Source organism: Gallinula chloropus (assembly GCF_964237585.1).
Source record: "Gallinula chloropus genome assembly, chromosome: 5".
NCBI lineage: Eukaryota > Metazoa > Chordata > Aves > Gruiformes > Rallidae > Gallinula > Gallinula chloropus.
The window spans coordinates 40,664,382-40,686,036 of record NC_140090.1 but is presented as its reverse complement, the minus strand read 5'-3'; the positions used below and the strand labels follow the sequence as shown (position 1 = coordinate 40,686,036).

General features: G+C 47.3%; 1 protein-coding gene across 1 annotated transcript in view; it reads left to right on the top strand.

Annotated features, from left to right (window-relative positions):
* Positions 1–1,575: 1,575 nt before the first annotated feature.
* The window catches only part of TMEFF2 (transmembrane protein with EGF like and two follistatin like domains 2), a gene marked incomplete at both ends in the record, with an annotated part of 128,873 nt that continues 108,793 nt past the window's right edge, over positions 1,576–21,655 (top strand). The window contains 4 exons of the mRNA XM_084265053.1: positions 1,576–1,753; positions 3,069–3,178; positions 8,964–9,093; positions 10,919–10,945. Coding sequence (XP_084121179.1) covers positions 1,576–1,753; positions 3,069–3,178; positions 8,964–9,093; positions 10,919–10,945 — 445 coding nt within the window. The remainder of the gene's footprint in view (positions 1,754–3,068; positions 3,179–8,963; positions 9,094–10,918; positions 10,946–21,655) is intronic.

Here is a 21,655-nt window from a genome sequence, read left to right as displayed (position 1 = left end):
GTTGTTATTATTTTCGGGTCTCACGCGTCCTTGCTGCGCCGGCCACCCCATCCCGCCGCCAGCACGGCCGCACGTTAAGTGCCGAGCCGGGGGCGAGGGGTGCCCGTTTACCTGGGGGGTGCCTGTCGGCTTCGCTACGCCCGCGCGCCGGCGGCGAGCGGCCACGGGGCCTGGAGAGGCGCGGAGCAAGGGGACGAAGCTGAGCTGCCCCCACTCCTGCGGCGGGGCAGGGCAGGGCAGGGGCCGGGGGCGAGCGCATCCGAGCACCGGCAGCAACGCGGAAAGCACCGACCGGCTGTGGTGCAGACACACACACCACTGCCGTGCTCCCGCCGCCCTCCACGCTCGGGAGGGCGGGGGAGTCCCCTCCACCCGTCCTGGCCGCCGCCTTCTAAAACTAATGCCGAGGAGGGGAGGAGGATCCGTGGCGAAGGGCGCAGCGGAGCGAGGCGGTTCCCGCAGCACCGTGGCGAAGCGGCGGCTGGAGGCGGAAGGAGGCTGCTGCGTGGCTCTTTCGCTCCGCGGTCTCCGAGCGTGCGTTAAGCGTTGGGGGGCAGAGCAGCCCTCCGTGCCGCGGTGATGGTGCAGGTTTTTCCTGCGGCTCCGTCGCGGGCATGGTGCTGCAGCCCGCCAAGCCCTTGGCCGCTGCCTGCCGAGGCTGGGCAGGATCTCCTCCCTCCCCGCTGCGCTCGTTTCTCCCCCTCGTCACCTCGGCGGCCGTGTACCCCTCTAGACCCCGCCGGCCGTGGTGGGGTTTTATTTTTCCCCAACGTCGCAACCGCGCGTGATTAAATACCGGTAACCGGGAGGGCGGCCAGCAACTTCAGCAGTGTGTGTGTGTGCGCGGAGAGGGGGGGGTTGTCACGTATGTGCCTGCCTGCGCACCCGGGTGAGCCTGCCACCTACGGCTCCGACCGGACAGGGGCGGGTGGGCGCGCACATGTACGGCCGCTCCGCCGCCCGGCCCCCGCCCCGTCGGGGGTGCGCGCAGCCAGCGGTGGCGGCGCTGAGGGTCACCCCAGGTCCGAGGGTGCCGAGAGCGGGCACGGCGCTCCCGGCCCCCTCTCGCATCCCCACACCTCCCGCCCCCCCTCCGCCCCCGGCAGCGGCGCATCCCGGCCCTGCCCCGGACGCTGCCGCGGGGTGCAGCAGCACCGCCGGCCCCGCCCGCCGGGCCCCGCATCCCGCTCGGCCAATGGGGGCGGCGCGGCGGCGGCACGTGACGCGGCGGGCCGGGACCTGCTGCTTCCCCCGCGCAGAGGGATGCGGGCGGCAGAGCGGGGCAGGCGGCGGCGGCGGCTGCGCGGCGGCGGCCCCTCCGCGCCCTCCCCCGGCTCCCCGCCGCCCGGCCCCTATGGCAGCCGCTCCCCGCCCCGCCGCCGCCCGCACCCCCGCGCCGCCTCGCCGGGCTCTGCCGCTCGCACCAGCGTCGTCGCACCCGCGCCCGGCCGCCGCTCGCTGACCCGCTGCCGCCGCCGGCTGGGGCCCCGGGATGCCCAGCGGCCCCGCCGCCCGTCCCTGCCGCCCGCCGCGCCGCCCGGGGGGCACGCCGCCGGAGAGTTGAGTTAGGAAGTCATGGTGCCCTGGGAGCCCTCCCCGCCCCGGCAGTGCGGCGGCGGCTGGACGCTCTGCGACTGCTGCTGCTGGCTGCTGCTGCCCGCCGTGCTGCTCGTCCTCGCCCGCCCCGAGAAGCTGGCGGCTTTCCCTACCTCCTTAAGCGACTGCCAGACGCCCACCGGCTGGAACTGCTCCGGTAAGCACCGGAGCGCCCTGCCCCGCCGTGCCCCGCCGGGCGCTCGAAGTTGCGCGGGCAAGCCCAGGGGAACCAACTTCAGAGGGCGGCGTCGCGTCCCGCTGCATACACGGGTAGAGAGAAGGCAAAACCACCTGGGCGTCGGGGCTCGCCGCCTCTCTCGGTGCGGCCGCAGCCCTCGGGCGCCCCGGTGCCCCCCGCTCCGCGAGGCCGGCCGCGCCCTCCGCCCCGCCGAAGCGCAGCTGCGCTGAAACGGGGCAGCCCGGCGTGTGCCTGCGGGAGGGGGGAGCTGGGACCCGGGGACCGTGCGGGCGCGTCCTGCGGTGCGCCCCGGATTGAGAGCCAGCCGGGCTCTGAACGCCGCGGCACCGGGAGCGCGGTGCCTGCTCCTTAAAGTCGGGCCGACCTTTGTGATGAGTTTTTTTATGTAGGTCAGCAGCCGGTCCTTCTCCGGTACGTAAAGTAATTCTGAAATGAGACCGTAACAGCCCGCTGAGGGGAAGAAGAGCGGTTTTGGGGGGCATCGCGTGTGGTGTGTGTGTTAGATCGGGGGGAATTTCAGCTGTAAGGTCTTCATTTTAAACGTGTAGCGATACGGTTAAGAGCGCTAGGATGGGTTTGGGTTTTTTTAAAAAAAATCGATGGCTTCAGATCTTAATGGGTTTGGAGTCTGACATAGCTGTTCCGTTTGATACCTTGCTGCATGCTGTTGGAGTGGGGAGTCAGCTGGCGAGATCTGAAATTCATGCTTGTGTCCGTGAACTGAATCTTCAGTCAGATCTGCTGTTTTTTTCCTGGAGAAAATGAAGGCAAAGAGCTAGGCTCGCCCAGCGGCTCATGGGCAACCTGGCACTTCTGTTAACTTAGAGGCAATCGGTCTTCATTGGGATCGAGCAGACCATCACAGAAAACACACAGCCTGTTTGTCTTTATTATTGGGGGCTTTGTTGCATCATGGGCTGGAGAAATTCCAATCTGGACTTTTGTCCAACAGATTTGCAGTCGGATGGGGATAGGTTAATGACATTTCCAACCCAGTGCCGTGAAATGGAATAATTACTGGGTGACTTTTGAGGAAACGGAGACTGTGAAAGAGAAGACAAGTGTACGAGGTTGTGGAGCAGGACTAATTTAAAGACGGAGGGAGAAAAAAGAGGAAAGTGAAAAACTGAGGACAGGGAAGGACAAAAGCAAATCTGGACTCTATCATTTCATCAACAAAGTTATTGTGCTCTGTGCATCAAAATGCAATCATCCAGTATTGTTCCTCTTGCTAGACCGAAGCTGACACTTTTTTTTTTCCTTTACATTTGAGGTTATGATGACAGAGAAAACGATCTCTTTCTCTGCGACACCAATACCTGTAAATTTGATGGGGAGTGTTTAAGGATTGGAGACAGTGTGACTTGTGTCTGTCAGTTCAAGGTAAGAAGACTAATGTTTTGTACTCTTAATTCACTAATGAGAATACAAATCAAGGACCTCCCTTTATAACCTATCACTGGACAATTTATTTCTCAGTGTGCAGCGAAGTTAGAGGGAAAACCTGGCAGCATGTGTAAAAGCTGACAGGACAGCCAACTGGTGTCAAGAAGATGTAAGTTTCTCGGGGAAAATGCAGGTGCTGTGGCTTTAAAAGTCCCTTTGGGTCTGCAGTTTCAGGTTGTGCATATCTGACTTTGCGTCTCTGCCCTTTTAACAAGGATTTAGAGTCCTTTCTAAATTCATTTCTGATACAGATCATGGCTTATTGTATTCGGAGTTCTGATCTAGTTAAAGAAATGGATCTGTAATGTGCTTATGCAATATTTTCAGGAAGGGCTGCATAGTGACAATGCTGCTGCCTGTTTATCTGCCCAGCTGATCAGATTAAAGAGCAATCCCTCTGTTCAGAAATCATGAACTTCCTTTAGGTTTTATATAGTTTCAGGGAGGGCTGTTCTTGGCTACTAGGGGTTTTTCCTTCTCTTCTCTTCCTCTTGGAGCTACATTTAAACCTCAGGCATTCTCAAAGTCAGGCGATTTCATTTCGAAGGATTCCATTTAATATGTTTTAGCCAACTCACAAAACAGCTGTGCTTTACATAATGACCTGAATAAAAACTCAACAAATTAAAAGGGGTTCTAAGCATGTTCCAGCACGTGTTGTATGTACATTTATGCCTCCATGGTTTCATGCGTTTTGATGTCAATCTGTGAAGTTGTGGAACTTGTAACACTGATTTGAGTGTTTACAGGAGAGCAGGCCAAACAGTTCACAGTTTAAGATCCGTGCACATCTGTAATGATTAATTTACTATCGAGCTTTGATAAACTATTTGCTTTGAAGCGTGACAAGTATCGTTTGTATTTCTACAGCCAAATGTGTCTTCAGAGGAAAAAAAACCCCAAATGATAAATGCCTTCATTTAAAACTAAGAAGGAATTTTCTTTAATAGGAGCAAGACAGTTGTTTGCTGAAGTGCTTGTGCTTCCCACGTTGGGAGAGTATTCGTACTGACCATGGATTTGGTGGTGTTATTCCATTTCTAGCTTGCGTGCAATCAGGAATTCAGCACAAGAATGCTGTTTTGAGTATTTGCCCTGGCTCGGCGTGCACAGTGGTTTAAGGGTCGGTCTGTTTTCCCTTTCTAAGAAAAATCTGTAATGCAGTAAAACATCCGTGGCTTGTCCCATTGCCTGGTGGCAAACTAGGGCAGATGTTCTGCCACGAGCATTGGGAACTCAGAGCAGCCACGGAGATGCTTGGGTCTTCTTGTTCCTGGTTTGGTGTTGCCATTTGGCATAAAGCATCGGACTTGTAGCCCAGAAGGAGCAAACCCCGCTGTTGCTGTCAGCAGGCGTTGGGAGTGCTGTTTTCCCAAGGCGTGATGCTGGTCCCTGGTGATTCAGGGTAAATGAAGCTAAGTAAACCTCTCTGGGTTGTGTCATCTGCTCTTTGAGAGGTGAGGGCTGTCTGTGTGCTGACTCGAGCAGCTCTGTAGGGGGCAGTTGAAACAGATTTAAGGAAATCAGGTAATTGCCATGTGAATATGTAAATGAGATCAGAAGGATGAGTCGGGCAGTTGTGGGCCTGATCTGTAGTAAATGGATTGGAATCAGCAGTGGTCTTTGGTTTTGGTGGCCTTTGGATCAGGCGCTGTAACTGCTTGGAGCCCTCTGCCTGGATTTGATCCCAATGTGGAGCCACAGGGCTGGCTGTGACCTTGGAGGGCAGATTACCTGTGGCTGATCCCATGCTGGCGCTGTGAAGGGCAGTGTGGTGCTGGGGGCTTCTGTAGTCAAACATATCCGCTTTGATACAGGCAGAGCTGGGGGGATGCTAGTGTCACTTGTAACATCAGCGGGTGATGTGACAAGCTAAAAAGGTACGCCACCGGAGTAGAAAATTAATCTCTGGTGTTGAGCCTGAGACTGGGCAAGTAAGGCAGAGCCAGATGGGTAATTTATGTCACAAGTAAGGGGGTTCTCCATCAGAATTCAGGTCCCCCGTTTCAGTGACAGCTCTCAGGGGTGATAGTGAGCAAATCAATAGCAGACTCCTCATCACTATAATTACTTTTTATGTTTTCTCCAGAATTTGCCAGGGGCTTTAGCTGCAGCTTGAGAAAATAGTCAAGGACAGAAAACTAATTTTGCTTCAGTACTGGTGAAAAGTCCTGGGCTAGCCGGCCTGTGTCTTGAGGGGCTGGTGGAAGCAGGGTGGAGAGCAAGGCTGCTGCAATCTCTGTTTGGGTTCTTATTTGAACCAGAATGACAGATGCAGTGTGTTTGTCCAAGTGGAGTTAAACTGAACTTATTTGAAGGGTGAATCCCATCAGACTACTCTGGAACACCTGAGCTGGACTTCCAGTCCTGGAGAGCCTGCAGGCATGTGCTGGGGCTGGGGTTCATATTGTACATATGGTACTCTGCTGCAGAATGATCTCCCATGCTCTGACTTCTTACAATGAGACCTGTATTGCGTTGGAAAACACCACATCCTGCTCTGATCATCGAGTGAAGTCCCACCCTCTGCTCAGGGCAAGCCCAAGCCTTGGTGCCGGCAGGGAAGGAAGACACCATGACAGTGCTGGCTCTAGCAGTGGGACTGAACACAGGGAAAACCACCAGTCCCTATCCTCCCCATGCAGAGTGAACTCATCAGGTCCACCAGAAGGTGCAGAGCAGTGCCAGCAGGCATGTGGTTGGAGGCATGGCTTGCTGGGGTCTGTACCTCAGTCTGCCTTGGGTTGTCTTCCCTCCTAGATTTTGTCAATGTACCTAAAAATAATGCCAGGCTGTTTCTGGCAGCACTGCGTGCCTTTTCTCGGTAGTCACCAAGCCTGCAGACTTTCACTGTGTTCTATGTGAGGAAGGAGCCCTGTTTTCCTGTGAATCCCTCACATGCTTCAGTGTTTGCAGAGCTGGAACATCACCTGGCCAACATGCAGCTTTATATTATATTTCCAGACTGTATTTTTGTGCTACTTGGTTCAAGACGTAGGTGGCATTTTGGGAGCAGTTGATCCATGAGAGTAGGAGTAGGTCAAGCTTTTAACAGTGTTACCAGGAGGAGGAGTTAGGCAAGTTACCCTTTTGTGTAGAAAGTAAACCTTAGGCTTTTGGCGTGCAGCCTTCACCCCAGCACTTGTGAAGCTGGTTTGTCTGGGGCTTTGACCGTGGGTGCTTGAGGCTGCTAGTACCAAAGGAGGCAGCGGTCTCTGACTGATGCTGGTTGAATTGAACACATCCATTTCCCTGCTCCTCAGTTGTGTGTTGCAAACCTGTGTGCATGAGAAGTGGGTGGCATGGCCCTACGCGCTGGGATAAGTGGGAGTTTTGACATGGACTTCCCCAGGTGCTTGATCAGGCCTTACTTTAGAGATAATCCTTCTCACGTCTATTGAGGGGTCTTTTGAGCCCTAAACCAAAGCTAACAACACATCACTAGAGTGAGGAACCTATGGAGGACAACATCTAATACCCTCTGGTTATGACAGTGAAGAGCTGTGAATATTGGATTCAGTGTGGGCTCTAACAGGTCATGAGTAAGCTGGTGATTAACGTCTCAGCCTTCTCATTAGTGGTCTTGTTCTTTCCTAGGTAACATTCTGGTGGCTTTCAGAGAGATTGCTGCTCAAAGCCAAGGCAGGATCTGCCTGGATGCTCTCACTACTTTTGTTCCCTGCAGCTCAGCAGGTCTTGGGTTCCTGCCTTTACCATTCAAATAGCAAGTGGCTGAAGGCAGTGGTGGGAAGAATGGGCAGCAGATGAAGAAATGCATCTGGGATCAGCACAATTTGAGAAAGAAGAGGCTGTGTGACCTGTGCTCATTGTAGAGCACCCTCCATCTGGCTGGCTAAAGCCATGCCTGTGTGTGGGAGGAGCTGGGGGAGAGATGAGGAAACTTCAGCCATGAGGGAGGGTCTGGTGTCTCTTGCTCTGGGAAAACCAACTGAGTTTGCCACTTTGTTTCTTGGGAACAGGATCCAGCATTGCTTCTACATGTAGCAGAGCCTGTTGAGATACCCTGGGCCAAATGCTGTACAGATTGCTCTGGCAAAAAGTCCCATAGGTGACAAGCAGATAGCACGTCTGAAGCAAGCATGGTTTGACCCCTTTGTGCTTTAAAAAATTCACATGATTGTATTGATTGTCCTGGTTAAGTATTCCATGCCAGCCTCCAGCAATTGCTGTTGGGCTTCTGGATGAAGTTGGCATTTTCCTTTTGAAATGTGGCTCAGTTTTGGAACAAAATGGTGAAAATAGCGCAGGAATGCTTTTTAATCAGCTGTTCAAAATCTCTGCATGGAGTGAGCTCTGTATTAGGAGCAGGAGGAAAGGATTTATGGTGGTGTGGTTGCTGGTTTTCCTTCTTGTTCCAGGGGGAAAAGAGCACTGGGGGTGGGCAGCAGCTCAGGGAGGTTTAAGTAAATACAATGCATAAGGAAAATGTCATTTGATTTTTGCCCAATCAAAATGTCACTCTGACCAACTATGAATAATTTCTTGGCAGCTGCTCTGCGTGGAGGCCTGCAATTAATGCAATCTAGGCAATTGTTTGAGTTAATCACTTCTGTAGTCGTTCACTTCAAAGCGTATTTGATGTTTATATCCCTGGAATTTCGGTTCCACGTTTTACGGTGTGCCTGATGAACACACCTCAGAACTCTGCGGTGTAATAGGGCTAAAGAGGAAGCGTGTGGTACCTTTTCAGTTTTTACTTGGATTTAAGCAGAGGTGAACGTTTGTAAATAATAATTGTGATCATTCCATTTGTTATAATTAAACAATGAGGCATACCAGGAGTACGGTAATCATGAGATAATCATATCCCTGGTATAATTACCATGTGCAGGGTACATCCAAGTATTTCTAAGCCTCAGAGTGTGATTATCTTACGATAACTGCACCCGGTAGGTTGCCCAATTTTCAATATAAAATGGAATTATTTTTATTAAAGTGAGCAAGAGAGGGCAAAACTGTTTTTCTGTGGTAGAGGGAACAAAGCAGGTAGTTTGCTGAGTTGAGCGGGAGTTTGAGCTGAAGGCAGAGTGCTTGGCGAGAGGAAATTCTTCCATGCTCTGGGTGCGGTGCTGCCCACTGCAGAGACAGCTTGGACCTTCACAGGACATCCCAGCTGCAGCTCACCGGGCACAGAAATGTCTCTGCAAAAAGAAGGATGGGTTTTGGTTGTAGATCTCTTGGAAATAATTTCCCTCTGTCCAATCAGTTGTAATAATAGCAAAGTACTTAAACAGCGAGTTATACACACAGAGGTAGCCGCTTCTGTATGTACAGATGACTGTAGCAGCAAGGCGTGTCTGTGTGCAGGAGGAGGGGAAAAGCAAACCCTCCCATTACAATTAGTCTGTTGCGACCCAATAGGAATCCGGAAGGTGCAGGTGCGGGTGCTGTTTGCCTGACCTGTACCCCCCCAGTAACGCCCCCAACTCACAACCTCCCTGGGAGCACTTACTGAACTTTGCCGGTTCAGATTATCTTTTCCCTAACCTGATAAGTCTGCTTTGTGCTGCTCTTCTTCCTTCTGTCCTTTCTAAAATCCCCCCTCCCTCTCCCCTGTAAGTTAAGAGAGGCAGTGTCTTCCTCTCTGCTGTTTTCCTAGGGTTTTACCACTGGGAGGGGGGCTGGGGGGAGGCACCCAGATGGATACAGTGCCACCCTGCTCTTGTGACTGATGTGGTTGCTCTCTGTCCCTCTCCATCAGTGTAACAATGACTACGTGCCTGTCTGCGGCTCCAATGGTGACACCTACCAGAATGAATGCTACTTGAAGCAGGCTGCCTGCAAGCAGCAGAGTGAGATACTCCTGGTGTCCGAAGGATCGTGTGCAACTGGTATGTATCCTGCTGCCTGCAGACCCTGCCATGCCCCTGAATAAAATAACACGTGGATGGCAAAAGCCATTTGAATCTGCACTTGGAATTCATTACGGGTTAATCCTTTGCAGTCTTAGGTGTGAGAAGTTGCTGCGGCCCTCCCCTTGTAACTCACTCTGTACAGGCTCACAGTCCGTGATAGGCATACCCTTGGCGCTGGTTTGAAGAGTGCAGAGCAGAAGTTCATTTCGGTTTTTAATACGTATCTTGTGCTCCCAATCATCCTGTGCTCAGTGTGTGCTTCTGTGCTGTTACGTAGAGTAACGGGAAGCAGATTAAACGAGCAGATGTCTGATAAATGGGCATCTGGATTACGACAAACCTCTCCGTAATCTAGAGAGATAGAACTGGAGCATTACTGCCTGCAATCCAGTTTCTTGAGCTTTTCCTTATGCGTGTAGGGCCAGGTTCCCAGCTGGTGTGATGCAACAGACCACTGGCTTTTGAGTCCTGCCAATTTATGCCAGATGAAGATGTGGCCCAAAACATTGTTAGTGAGTAAGTCTGTGTAACAGGTTTTTGGGTCTTTTTTTTTGTTTTGGTGGTTTTTTTCTGGACTTCTTCTGTTGGAAGAATTCATTGAAGAGTGTATGTGAAATCTGGACTGGTGTGCAAGACATATTTGCTTAACACTGAAAATACCGAGCTATTCATATCTCTGTCTTTATGGAACATGTAGAAAGGTCAATGAGCAAAGTCAGTCACAAAAACTGAGTTGCATATGAGCAAGAAGAGTTCTTCATGTTTTTCTTTTGTGCTTGGTGTCTGCTAGACGTGGGCAGTGAAGTTGACTTGAAAAGAACAGGAGGAGTAAGACTTTGTTCTTGAGAGAGTACTTTAAACTTAAAGAAGAATTTTTTTGTTGGCTAAGGATGGAGGAGTCAATAAAAAGTGCATTAGACAAACTTTTTGCAGCGCTGTAATTTTACGTTTTGTACACCTGAGAGAAAATAAACTTCTATCTCTAGAAGTGTTGTTTTTCTCTGAAGCTGTTACCTGACAATTTTCAAGAGGAAAAAAACATGCTGCAATCTTTTTTCTTTTTCTTTTTTTTTTCCTATAAATTGGTATTAAACAGAGCTCAGGCTGACACAACCTGTTGTAGTGTGGGATTTGTTCAATTTAGGATATTATCTCAACACTGCAACCGGTGTTTTTTGGTTCAGACTTTTTGATTAAAGGGATAATTTTAGTGCATTGCTACATCTTTTCTTAAACTTGCTTGCCTGCTGGCAATGGCCACATGATTTCGGAAACAAAGAGGGGGGAGGGCACAGAATGCTTTCCTGAAGTCTTCATTATTTGACCTCTTTTTTCTCCTCCCAAGCTGGAGATTGAGCAGAGAAGGGAGCAGCCATGAACCTCAGGGTTTCCATGTGGGATGGGGTAGAGAGAGGATGTGCAGGACTCCATCAGTGACCTCTTGGCCATGACCAGCATCAAAATGTAGGGGCAGGAGCAGGGACACGAGGTCTTTTTCCTCCAAAGAGCCAGAAATGTGTTATCAGCCTCAGTACAACAAAAGAAGGCAAAGACTTATGAGGACGTTACAGCACTCCAGGGCTTAACGTTACTCTAGTCTGATAGGGAGACTTTAAAGAAGAAGAGTTGAGACATGAGAAAGATGGCTTGAGTGAACTATGTTCAGATTAGATCTCTCTAATTTACCCAGGGATGACATCAAACGTCAGGTGCACTGTAATACACTTAACAGCCTGGCTCTGTGTGCTTGGAGGACGTACTGTAGCACATGAATATACATTTCTTTCTGTTCTTTTCTCAGATGCTGGCTCAGGATCTGGGGATGGAGGTAAGAGCCATCTTTTCAACATTTCTCTGCGTATGTGTACACACATTGTCTTACACAATTTCAGACTGTAAGTGGATATGCTTTGCAGATTAGCTGTTACACTACATATTGTCTTTAGTTCAGCTTTTTCTCTGAAAAAAGTGCCATTTTGCATTTTACTCAAGCTGGAACCTAACATGATGTTTTCTAGGGAAATGCAGAAAGCTCTGTTACTTCTAATAGGACTTGGAATTATTCATAGGTTGTGCTAGGAGCTCTATCTCCATCTACTGTTACAGTTGCACTCATTTGTTTTATGTTTAGAGTAATACGTCTTTTGTTTTAAAAACATGAGCCAAGCCCTTAGGTCCTTCTCACTGGAGGATTCAAGCCAAATATTTTGTGGTAACGGAGAGCATTCTTTGCAAGATGTGAAGAAATGTCACGGGGGAAGAACAATGTGTTTTTATAAGAAGAGCAGCAGCAAAAAATGAATGTGCGAATAGTCCAAACCCCACCTTGGGACAGGAAATGTGACTTTTGGATACTACTTGCGTGGTGGGGCTGTTGGGTCAGGCTTCAGGGTGGGTGGGAGCTCCAGGGCTAGTTTGGGTGGCCATGGAAGGTTGCCCTTGAGAGTAACCCTTGTTTCTGCCCAATCTTCCCCAGTAAGCTGTAGGATCCCTGTGTCAGGGGAAGGGCAATGTCAGCATCATGCTGGGATGCTGCTGGGCATCTCTGGCTGGGGCAGGCACTGGGAGCTGAGCCAGCCTTCTGCATGAGGCACAGGCAGCAGGTCTGGGCTCCTACCCAGTTCTGTGGCTGGTCCTGGACGATGCAGGTTTTCCAAGTGCAATCCCATTATTTGGCAAAGTATCACCTAGTCCTCTTGTAGTTCTGGTAACCAGTATATAAGAGCACACGATGTGTCTTTGAAGTATAATTTTCACCTACGAAGGGGTCGACAGCGTGACTACAAGGTGCTTGCAAGAGACATAATTTTCCAGTATTGGACACAGGCTGCTTTCTGGAAATTGGGGCACTTTAACGTGCCCCAAATCTGACTCCCCAAAAACCACAATCTAAAATAATTGCTTCTTGTTTTCTTATGTTTTATCTGGCTATTCCTATTCTACTCTAACATCCTTTTGAATTGTCTTTTAGAACCAGAGAAATTCCTTACTTGGTGTTTAAAAGAAATCTATGATTTAATTTATATTTATGATAGGGTTTTCACACATATAGCCAACGAATCAGTTTCCATGTGAAGCCGCTCAAAACTCTTCTTGTATGTACTAAGTAAAAAGGGGAATACTTCCAATTTATTTTATAACTGAGCTGAGCAGGTGGAGAAACAGACCTGGTCGCTTGCTTCTTTAAAGTAATGAATTCCCCACTCAAAAAAGTATGGAAATTTAAAAGCATGGCTTCCAAACAGTTTAGTTTTAAAAGCTTAAGGTTGACAAAAGATGAGCAGAACAGTAGCTTGAGGACTGCCTGGGCAGATAGAGAGGAAGCAGGTTTGTGAAGGAGACAGAACCAGGTTGGTGCGTGTGTTTAAAGGTCTACAAAGCTGCCTTGTATTATTCAAGATTTAGTAGGCAGCTACGGCTGTTCTTAAAGTACCAAAGTATATTTATGTGCCCTGAGAAGCTAAATCCAGCCAAGTAAGTGTTGTCACTACATCACTCTTTACTAGACACGGTCTTGTTGTAAAAGCTGTAATAAATTTTGGATGTCATCATAGTAAGTCTTGTAAAATCCACTCCAACAATCATGAGTGGGATGTTTTTCTATGAGAAGCCTGAGGTCTCAGACATCTTGTGTGTTTCCTGGTTTTATCAAAATCCTCCTTTCTTATGCTTCTCGAAGCCCTTAACAAACTGCTAACCAATGCAGCATCTCTTTGTGCAGAGCTACAGCCATAGGGACCCACCCCCCTGCCTGTAGTTCTGCCTAAAGCAGGAGAACAGAGCTATGGCAGATGCTGTAGGTGTCCGAGGTGCTGGGTAGGTCTGCAGAGAGGTACCTGAGGTACCTCGGATGCTGAGAGTCCTTATGAACAGCCATTCTCTTGCTGGTTTGCCCCATTTCTTGTTCCATCAATGTGATGTCAAGACACAGGCTAGCACAATGCTTCAGCATTGCTGTTTGCTCTGTGTTGCATGTCTGCATTGTGTTTTTCAGAGCTGGCAGACCTTCTGGCAAGGTTGGGGTTTGTGTGACTTGCAGTTTGTCTTTGGGAGGTTCCTTGCAGCTGAGAGACTGGTGCTGGGAGCCCTGGGGGACTGCTGCAGACACGGGCAGTGCCTCCTGGGCATGGATTAGGAGCCTCTGGTAAAAGACAATGAGTGGTGGCCTTTTAGTTGGAGGCACCTGTGTAAGGGCTCATCCTTCTCTCTGTATTGCTGAGCACTGTCCTCAGCAGCAGGAGTCTACCTTGCAGCACTTCTAGGTAGGAAGGATGTTGCTTCTCACTGAAGCCCCTCCATATTATCCCCAGGGGTTCCCTTAGTGGATTTGTATATCACTTCACAAGCTGTGAGATGGAGGAACCATCTTCTCAACAGTTGTATCTCCTGGTTAGGTTTCTTTGGTCTGATAAGGCACACGTCTAATAGGGAATTAATTTGAATTGTGGACTGCTGGAGGACATAGTGTTCTTCCATTTCTTGAAACTTAGCAAGATTTTTTGCTCAGAGGTGGTTTCCCCATTACTGATACCAGTTCAGCTCTCAGTACTGCTTCTCCCTCGATGGAGCTTCTGTCAAATGAGACTGTAGGCTCATAGAATCATTCAGGTTGGAAAACACCTTTAAGATCATCGAGTCCAACTGTAAACTTAACTCTGCCAACAGGCTGGTGCTTCAGAAGTTGCTGGGAAGGAGTGTGATGCCATGTTTCCCTTCCGTAGGTTCCTACCTGGGTTTGCAGAGAAGTCCTCTCAATTTATTATTTAGGCTTTGGAGTTTTCCGCTTTACTGTCAGGGATGCTGGGATCAGCGAGATCCCAGCTTCTTAGCACTTTAATGATCCTGAGGGTTTTCCAGAGGTGATTTAATCCTCCTTTATGCAGCAGTAGTGTACAAAAGTCCTCTTATTTGTAAAGTGATGGGGGAATCTTAATCTCATTTATTACTGAGCCTTCAGCGTGCACTTTTGGGGATATCCAGTAAATTGGTAAGAACAGTAGCTGTTCAAGTTTCTGGCTGCAGAAGACATTTTTCCCTGTAAATGAAGACTAAAAATGCAGAATCAAGAGCTGTTTCTGTGTTTTGATTGCAGAAGCTGGGAGTATGGTGTAGAATTATTTAAAAACCCATATCCCAGAAAGATACTAATCAATGACAGAAAGAATGAATGTGAAAGAGTTTATACAGAGAGTAATTTAAAGAGATTCCATTCATTTTCATCTACGCAGTTCTCTAGACAACTGGGTTTTTTTAGAACCCAATGATTCATGTTTTGGTCTTAAGCAGCTTCATAATGAATTCTTGCTAGTTTCCTAGCTTCCTTCAAACAGCGACAAACTCGAGATGCAGTATTTCATTATAGCTCTTAATGTGCTAAGAACATCTCTCCTTGGTGTCTTGTTTTCGGGTTTTTTTAACACTGAGCACTTCTTTCCTCTCCCTGTCTGATCAGTATTCTTGGCTCGGCTGGTCGGCTTGCAGTCATAGTCCAGTGGATTTACCGTGAGTGATGATCGCAGTAGGTGCTTCCGTGATCCCCAGCACAGCGGCGCGTTAGCACCGACAGTTAGTGGGAATTGTGCGGGGCCTCTGAGTACATGGACTTCGGGTGTGGGTTTTATGTTAATCCTTTGCCATCTAGACTACAGCAGAATAAAAAGAAAAGAAAGAGTCGCAATTCATCAACATCACTGTCACCATTTATTTTGCAGTAGCATCTAGCATTGCCAGTTGTGAGACTGGGACTCCAGCGTGGTGCACCCCGATACTGTGGGGGTGTGTCTTCACAGTGAGGGAGAGGATAAAATCTGTGACGTGGAGTCTGGATCTCTAAATTGGACAGAGACTGGAAGTTGCATGACACCTCAGCAGATGAACTGGGAGTAACACGTGCTGCTTCAGAGCCAAACCAGTGCTGTGTGTTTTGGACTGCACTGTTTGTCAGCAGACCTGTACATAATCCAGAAAGGATTGGCGATTATAGCGTTCTTGAAATTATTCCTAATTTGCTACTGGTAGGCACACCTAGAAGCCAACAACCTTACAAACCTTTTTTCTTTTTTCTCTCTTCTATTTACTTCTCTGCTTCTTTCATTCTTTTCACGTGAGTGCTTTGAGAATGACTTGTTTGTTTGTTTGCTCTTTCAGTTTATTCCTTCAGTCTTATACAGGAAAAAAAAATTGAAGTCCTGCAGTTCTTCATAGGTGCCAACATGTAGATTTAATGATAGATTTGAAATTCTGCTCTGCCGTTCCTGTTGGCTTAGAGATGTGTGAGTAAACACATACATATTATAAATCTGTGTGGAGCAGCAGTTGTCTTAACTAACCCAGAGAAAATAGGGAGGAAAAAAATTAATACTTTGAGGCCTAAATGATTTTTTCAAGGCAAACTGTAGCACAGCACGTGTATCTTTTTTTCTTCAATCAACAGGCAAGTGGTTACTTTGACCCGGTTGCATTTATACTTGTCTTCATGCTGGTTTTATATGACTAACTTGAATTCAGCAGCTCGGCTGCTTTTCGACCGATTTCCCTTTCTGCTTTATTACAAGGTTGATTGATGGGCAGGGCGACGCAGAGCACAATGAATATTGCTGTAAACACTGTCCTGGCAGTAACGCGTGAGCCAAAATACACTGTAAAACCCTGGGTGTAGATTGGTTTGAATGAAGCAGTGTGCTGATAAACATGCATGCATTCTCAATATGTAGCAAAATACTGCAAACAGTCTAGTTTAACCTCTGAAAAAAGGGGGAATTAATATTCTTGAGCTACAGATCCTGTCCTTTCTTTGTTGGGGTGTAGCGGGTGGTACAGTCTTCCCTCACGTGAATTTAGAATATCTGCTTCCCCCACGTGCTGTCATCAACTGCAATAAAGCAATAGGAAAGCTGCTTCTGCTCTAATTTCATTTGGGAGGTATAATTTAAAGCAACATCAGAAGGTACAGAAGCAGCCACAAGCAACGTGTACCAACTGAGTAAATACCTCTGGAGGGAATGTTAAAATCTTAAATGATTGACCTGACTGTGGATGGTCAAATATACGTCTCCTTTGTTAAACAGGTTTTTACCTTGTTAACCTCAGCATGGCACCGAGCCCAAACCAATAAGCTCTTTGAAAGGCTGGGTTTATTAGCTCAGGCTCTTCACTGTCCTAACATGATTACGTGACTTCTAGATCAGGGCTGGTGCATGTCTGACCTATATAAGATTTAGGTTGGGAAGAGGCAGTTAAGGTCTCTCCCTGGCCTTTACAAATTAGGAAAGGATGAAGTTTGTACATTGTCATTGTTGACTGGATGAGAAGCACTTGGGTGGCTGCAGGTGCTGAACTTGCAACCGCAGGCATTTTGTGGTGGGTTTTGGAAATCCTAGTAAGGTATGGGAACGACGAGAATACCAGCTTTTGGATTCCTCATGGGCTCTTATTTGAGCTAAGCACAGAGCTAATCAACTCTTCCTGAGACATTCCAGCAAATCCCTGCAACTCCTGTGGACTTGAAGCTCTCCAGGGTTATATATAAAGTACCAATCTGGGACAGACTGGTTTTGGGTGTAGTTGCCTAGGTTCTGCCTATGTTTTGCTTGCTCCTTCTGCCGCTTCTGAAGTTAGAATGCAGAAAAAAAACCATGGAAAGTGATGCTTTTTTGTTGTAAATGGACCATATGTGATATAAATGGGCCATAGTGCTTGCTGTGTTCTTGCTGTGAGTGCACAACTCCCCTGAAGCAGATCATCCATGCTGAGAAATACCATGGGAAGGACTTGACCCATAGTGAATGGTTTGTGGCCCGTTTTCAGCCATTGATGCAAAACACAAGAAAACGGGCAGACTCTGTAGGCGAGAAGTAGGAATGATGTCCATTCGTAGCCCCTTTCCTAAATTATCCAGTCTTCTATGGTTTTTAGCACTACTTTGAAGTAATTCAGAGCTACAGAAGGAGACCCTGAATTGAAGATGCTCACCTACATCTAAAAGTACTGAGCATGCTCTGCGTTTGCTTTAAAAGTTAGAATTGCCAGTCCACAGTGAAATGGAGCAAAAGAATCCAAAATACGCTGTCTAATCATGTGCAATCTGTAAATCCACAAACAACTAAGTCATCAAACCAGCAAGCAAATCCTATGATACTCTGGCAAACAGATTAAAAAGGGGGCATCTGATCACAAATACTCATTTATTGGTCTGTTACTGTAAACACAGCGAGAGGGAGATGTAGTGGACTAGATTTGTCTGCTACGTCTCTGTAAACCTGGATTAATTTTCCCTGGGACAACCATGGAGTCACTGGAGATCAGCTGTGGTGACACTGAGAGGCAAATCTAGCCCACTGTTGTGCTTTCCTATGCAGAGAGCTCTTCCATAAGGAAGATAAATGCCTTTCAAGCTTTCAGATACCTCTGCCATGCTTCCACGAATATCTTACTCCATGGCATAAGAGCCTGTGTTCAAGCACATGGTTATTTTTTTATCACATGCTTCAATGTCATTGACTTAAAGTTTTGCTCTGAATGTGGATGTCTTGCACAGGCAGGGCATGAGGCGGCCTTGGAGTGGCCAGAACTCCTTCAGATCCATGTGCATCTCTTCGTTATATATTCTGTGGTTTAGCGATTGAAGAAGCTGATTCACTATGCGCTTGCTTTGAACTGGTTTTGGCGTGACACAGGATTTTCTTAGATGCTCTCATGAGACCTTGAAAAGAACAAATGGGATGAAAGCTGCGAAGTCTCTCTCAAGGCTCATGTACTCCCTTCTCTTTAACTCTTACGTTCAGCAGCATCTGGCCAATGTAATATATTCTGCATTGGCTGTTTAAATTCCCTTTTGTCTAAGAGGCTTTCTTTCCTTTCAGAAATTGGGAAATAAAACCAGAAATTTTGCCCGCTGTCCTTGAAGTCAATGGGAGTTCAACTTTGGGAAGGGTATGGCTGAATCCCAAACCCTCAGTAAACTGGAGACTGCTATCTACTTTATGTAAATGCAAATACTGGACAAGTTTAACGACTGCAGTGCAAGCCCAAGAATCCAGAAAAATTCACAGTCGAGTCCATACAAGTTAAAATTTGATGGTACAGTGCTACCAGTTCTTAAGATGTCGCCACAAGTCTTTCAACCTCCTTTTTTGAATAGCATTGTAGAAGGGTGCTTAGTTTTCATTTAAAACAAACACATAAAATGTTTTTAGTCCTCGTTGCTCGGGAGAATACTTGACTGGAAGCACAAAATGCTCAACAATAGGCAGAACTCCAAACTGCATTGTGAAAATATCATGATTTGGAGAAGAAGAGGTCAGAGCTCTTCCATGATATTTCACTTTTTTTTTTTTTTTTTTTAATACCTTTGACTTCTTGATCTCATTTGTTCCAGCTGCATGGGAGTTAGATAATGATGGTGCCTATTTAAACCTATTAAAAAAGCAGCTTCTGAAGCAAGGACCCTTTTTACCTCAGCAGTCGTAAATGTCTTGCAGGCAGGAGTTTAAAGAGAGATAGTTAAGGGACTTTAATGTTGGTTTTTGATAAGTCTGAGAACATGGGAAAATTCTAAAGGTCTGACAGAGTGTCAGTGTGCAGGTATTAAAAATGGTACGGGGAAAAAACCACAGATATTTATAGACCTGTCAATCTGACACTGATTGAGGGAAAGCAGGACATGCAGAGCTGGACCTGCTTAATAAAGAAATAAATGAGAGCTAATGCCGAGCAATATGGGCTGCTTTAATAGATTTTGTCAACTAATTGAGATGTTATTTATGAAAGTACAAGTTTTCTTGATAAAGACAACGATATTGATGTAGTGTACGTGGATATCAGTGAAGTGTTTGGCATGCCACGACATGATATTATGATTAAGGGACAAGAATCATGCAAAATTAACGCAGCACACAATTACTGGAATAAAAGCTGCATTTCACAATGTAATTATACGTGGATTTGTCATTATTAGAGGGACAGCTTGGGGATCAGCCTCATGCTATTTATTTGTTGGTTTGCTTTACCAGTGACCTAGGAGGGCAGATATTTTTCTCAGTGATCAAGTTCCCAGCAGGTATTGAGAGGGAAGAAAGAAACACAGTTTGCTGACACAACCCGACCTGATTTACTGGCTGTACTGGTGTGAGGGCAGGCTTTCCCACACGGCCAGATGTAGAGCCACAACTGTAGAACACACACGGGAAGGCGGAGGGCTGAGGTGGGGAAACCCTCCTGGGAACAGTGATGCTACAAAGAAACCTGGAGCCTCAGTAGCTAGAGGGCTCCTTGTGAGTATCCTCGGTATACATGACGGGCCAGAGCGCCACCATTAGCCCACTGTGTTTAAGCAGGCGGCTCTTGAACAGGGGCAAAGATGTCATATTACCCCTACCTCCACGGAGGTGTGCCTGCAGCTCCAGAGATACAGAATAGCCATCGAGAAGGCTGTGAGTAGCCAAGGGCGGTGGTGGGCAAGCCAGCTTTGCCGTGAAAGCATTGATGCCCTTGGCTTTGTCGGGGAAAGGGGCACGTAGGTCGCAATCAGTAAGTACCAGTGAGGGGGATGCAAACGAGCAGCAGAGTCTTTATGCCGACAGACTGAGGTCTTAATGAGATTCCAGGCTGGCAATTAAAGCTAGACCAGCTCTGAGTCAAGTTTAGATGTGTGTTTGTAATTGAAGGGACCAGCACTTAGAAGGAAGGGATTGAAAGTTCTGTGAGAATCTGTGTCACTTGAGGGTTTGGCACTTGAATGTCTATAGGGTGCTGTTCTCAGGCAAGGATGAATTTGAAAGTCCAGAGCCTCTGTTATGTTACATGGGGAGGTCACAGCAGATGCTCAGCAGAACCTTCATTCTAGATACCATAAATGAGTTTACACGTGAAATAGGCTGATATTAGCCTGTTCTGTTCAGCAAGATTTCTGTTTTAAGTAGTACAGAAAGACATTGGTTATGTGGATACGTTTGTTCATTTCAAAACCCACACAAGTGTTTTTCTCTCTGCCCTCTCTCCTTCCATTGCGTACATTTGCATATGTAGGTAATGGAGGAGATGTGGTCTTTACTAGCAAGTGGAAAACCTCACGGGTACTGCTCTGCTAATTGCTCTGTATTTAAAAATAGGCCACACTACGCTGCATTTCATCGTAAGGCTCCTTTATGTTACCTGGCACTGGATAACTTCTGCAGCTCCTGATCTCGACTGAGTCATGACAGGTCCCTTTGGGCTCCTACCTGCCCTGTGGTGGTCTGATCCCTTGAGCAGTTGTTTATCTACCCCAGCCGGTGCTTAGAGGGAGTCCTCAGGAGGAGGAGAGGCACCAGCTCTCTCTAGAGGATCTGCCCAGAATCCTTTCTTTCCCGTTTTTCTAGGGGTAAGAGGGCAAGAGCAGAGGATCACACCCACATTGATCATGATTAAATATCGTTTGATCTTTATCAGGTTAGCACAGAGAGCCTCCCTGACTTTGATGTATTGGTGTATGTGATGGGTTTGGGAGGTAAGAGAGAAGGTACTATGCGCAATAGGCTGTGATTTCTTTGGCTCAAATACATCATCTACTGCACTGAGACAGAGAGGCGTCTTCATCTTTGTTACAGCAGAGCCTTGATAAACAAATTACTTATTCTTTTGTACAATGCTTGAGATCAGAAGGGGAGGGAGCCCGTTATATGAATCACAAAGCCAGTGCAGGACAAGCCTGTGCTGTAATTCATTTAGACAAATGTTGAAGTAAATTGATGGACTCAGGTTTGTTTAGATTAGTGGCCTTTTGAAAAATGAGTTGTCCTGTGTGTACAATTTTTCAATCTGTTTACATCTAATTAGCTGTTCAGATTGGCTAAAATTAAGCGATGTCACTTGTAATGCATTCAGAGGTGAAGATATGATAAAATAGGCTCTTTTATAATCTCTTCAGCAAGTGGCTTGGAGCACTGGCATGGTGTGAACTGAGGGCATGTGGAAGATCAATTTGTAATGTGGAATCAAATGTAATCAAGTTGTAATCTCACAAATGTAGCAGATAGTCTATAGCATCTCTCTTGTACTGATTCCAAGAGGGAACAAGGTTTTTCTGTCCTCCTCTCCCACAGCTCCCTGTCGCTAGGTCTGCCTGTCTGTCTGGGGCGTGGAGTTTGGGGTGATGGCCCCTGTACACCAGCTTCTTTACCTGTTTCACTATTGATTCCTGCGCACTAGATATTTCTCCCTGGAGACAAGTCATTTGGGCAGCTTGAAATCTAAAAACTGACTGCTGCAATGTCAGGTTTCTAATTCTGCAGCTCAGCTGACAGCTCTGGAAAGTCCCTATCAAAGGCAGAAAATACAACACTCCTTTGCAGACTTTGTTCTGCCACCATACGGCCTCAATTCTATTTTACTACTCCAAAGCCTACAGGCTTTTGCGTGTTTCTGACCGAAAATTCTGCTATTAATGTGTAAGCTTCTCAGCAATTAAGCTGTGCTTACTGCTGCATCAGTGCTTTTAGACCGTGACCAGCAAGCAGCACCCTCTCTACGGCAGCAGCAATTTACTTCTCGTGCTTAGTCA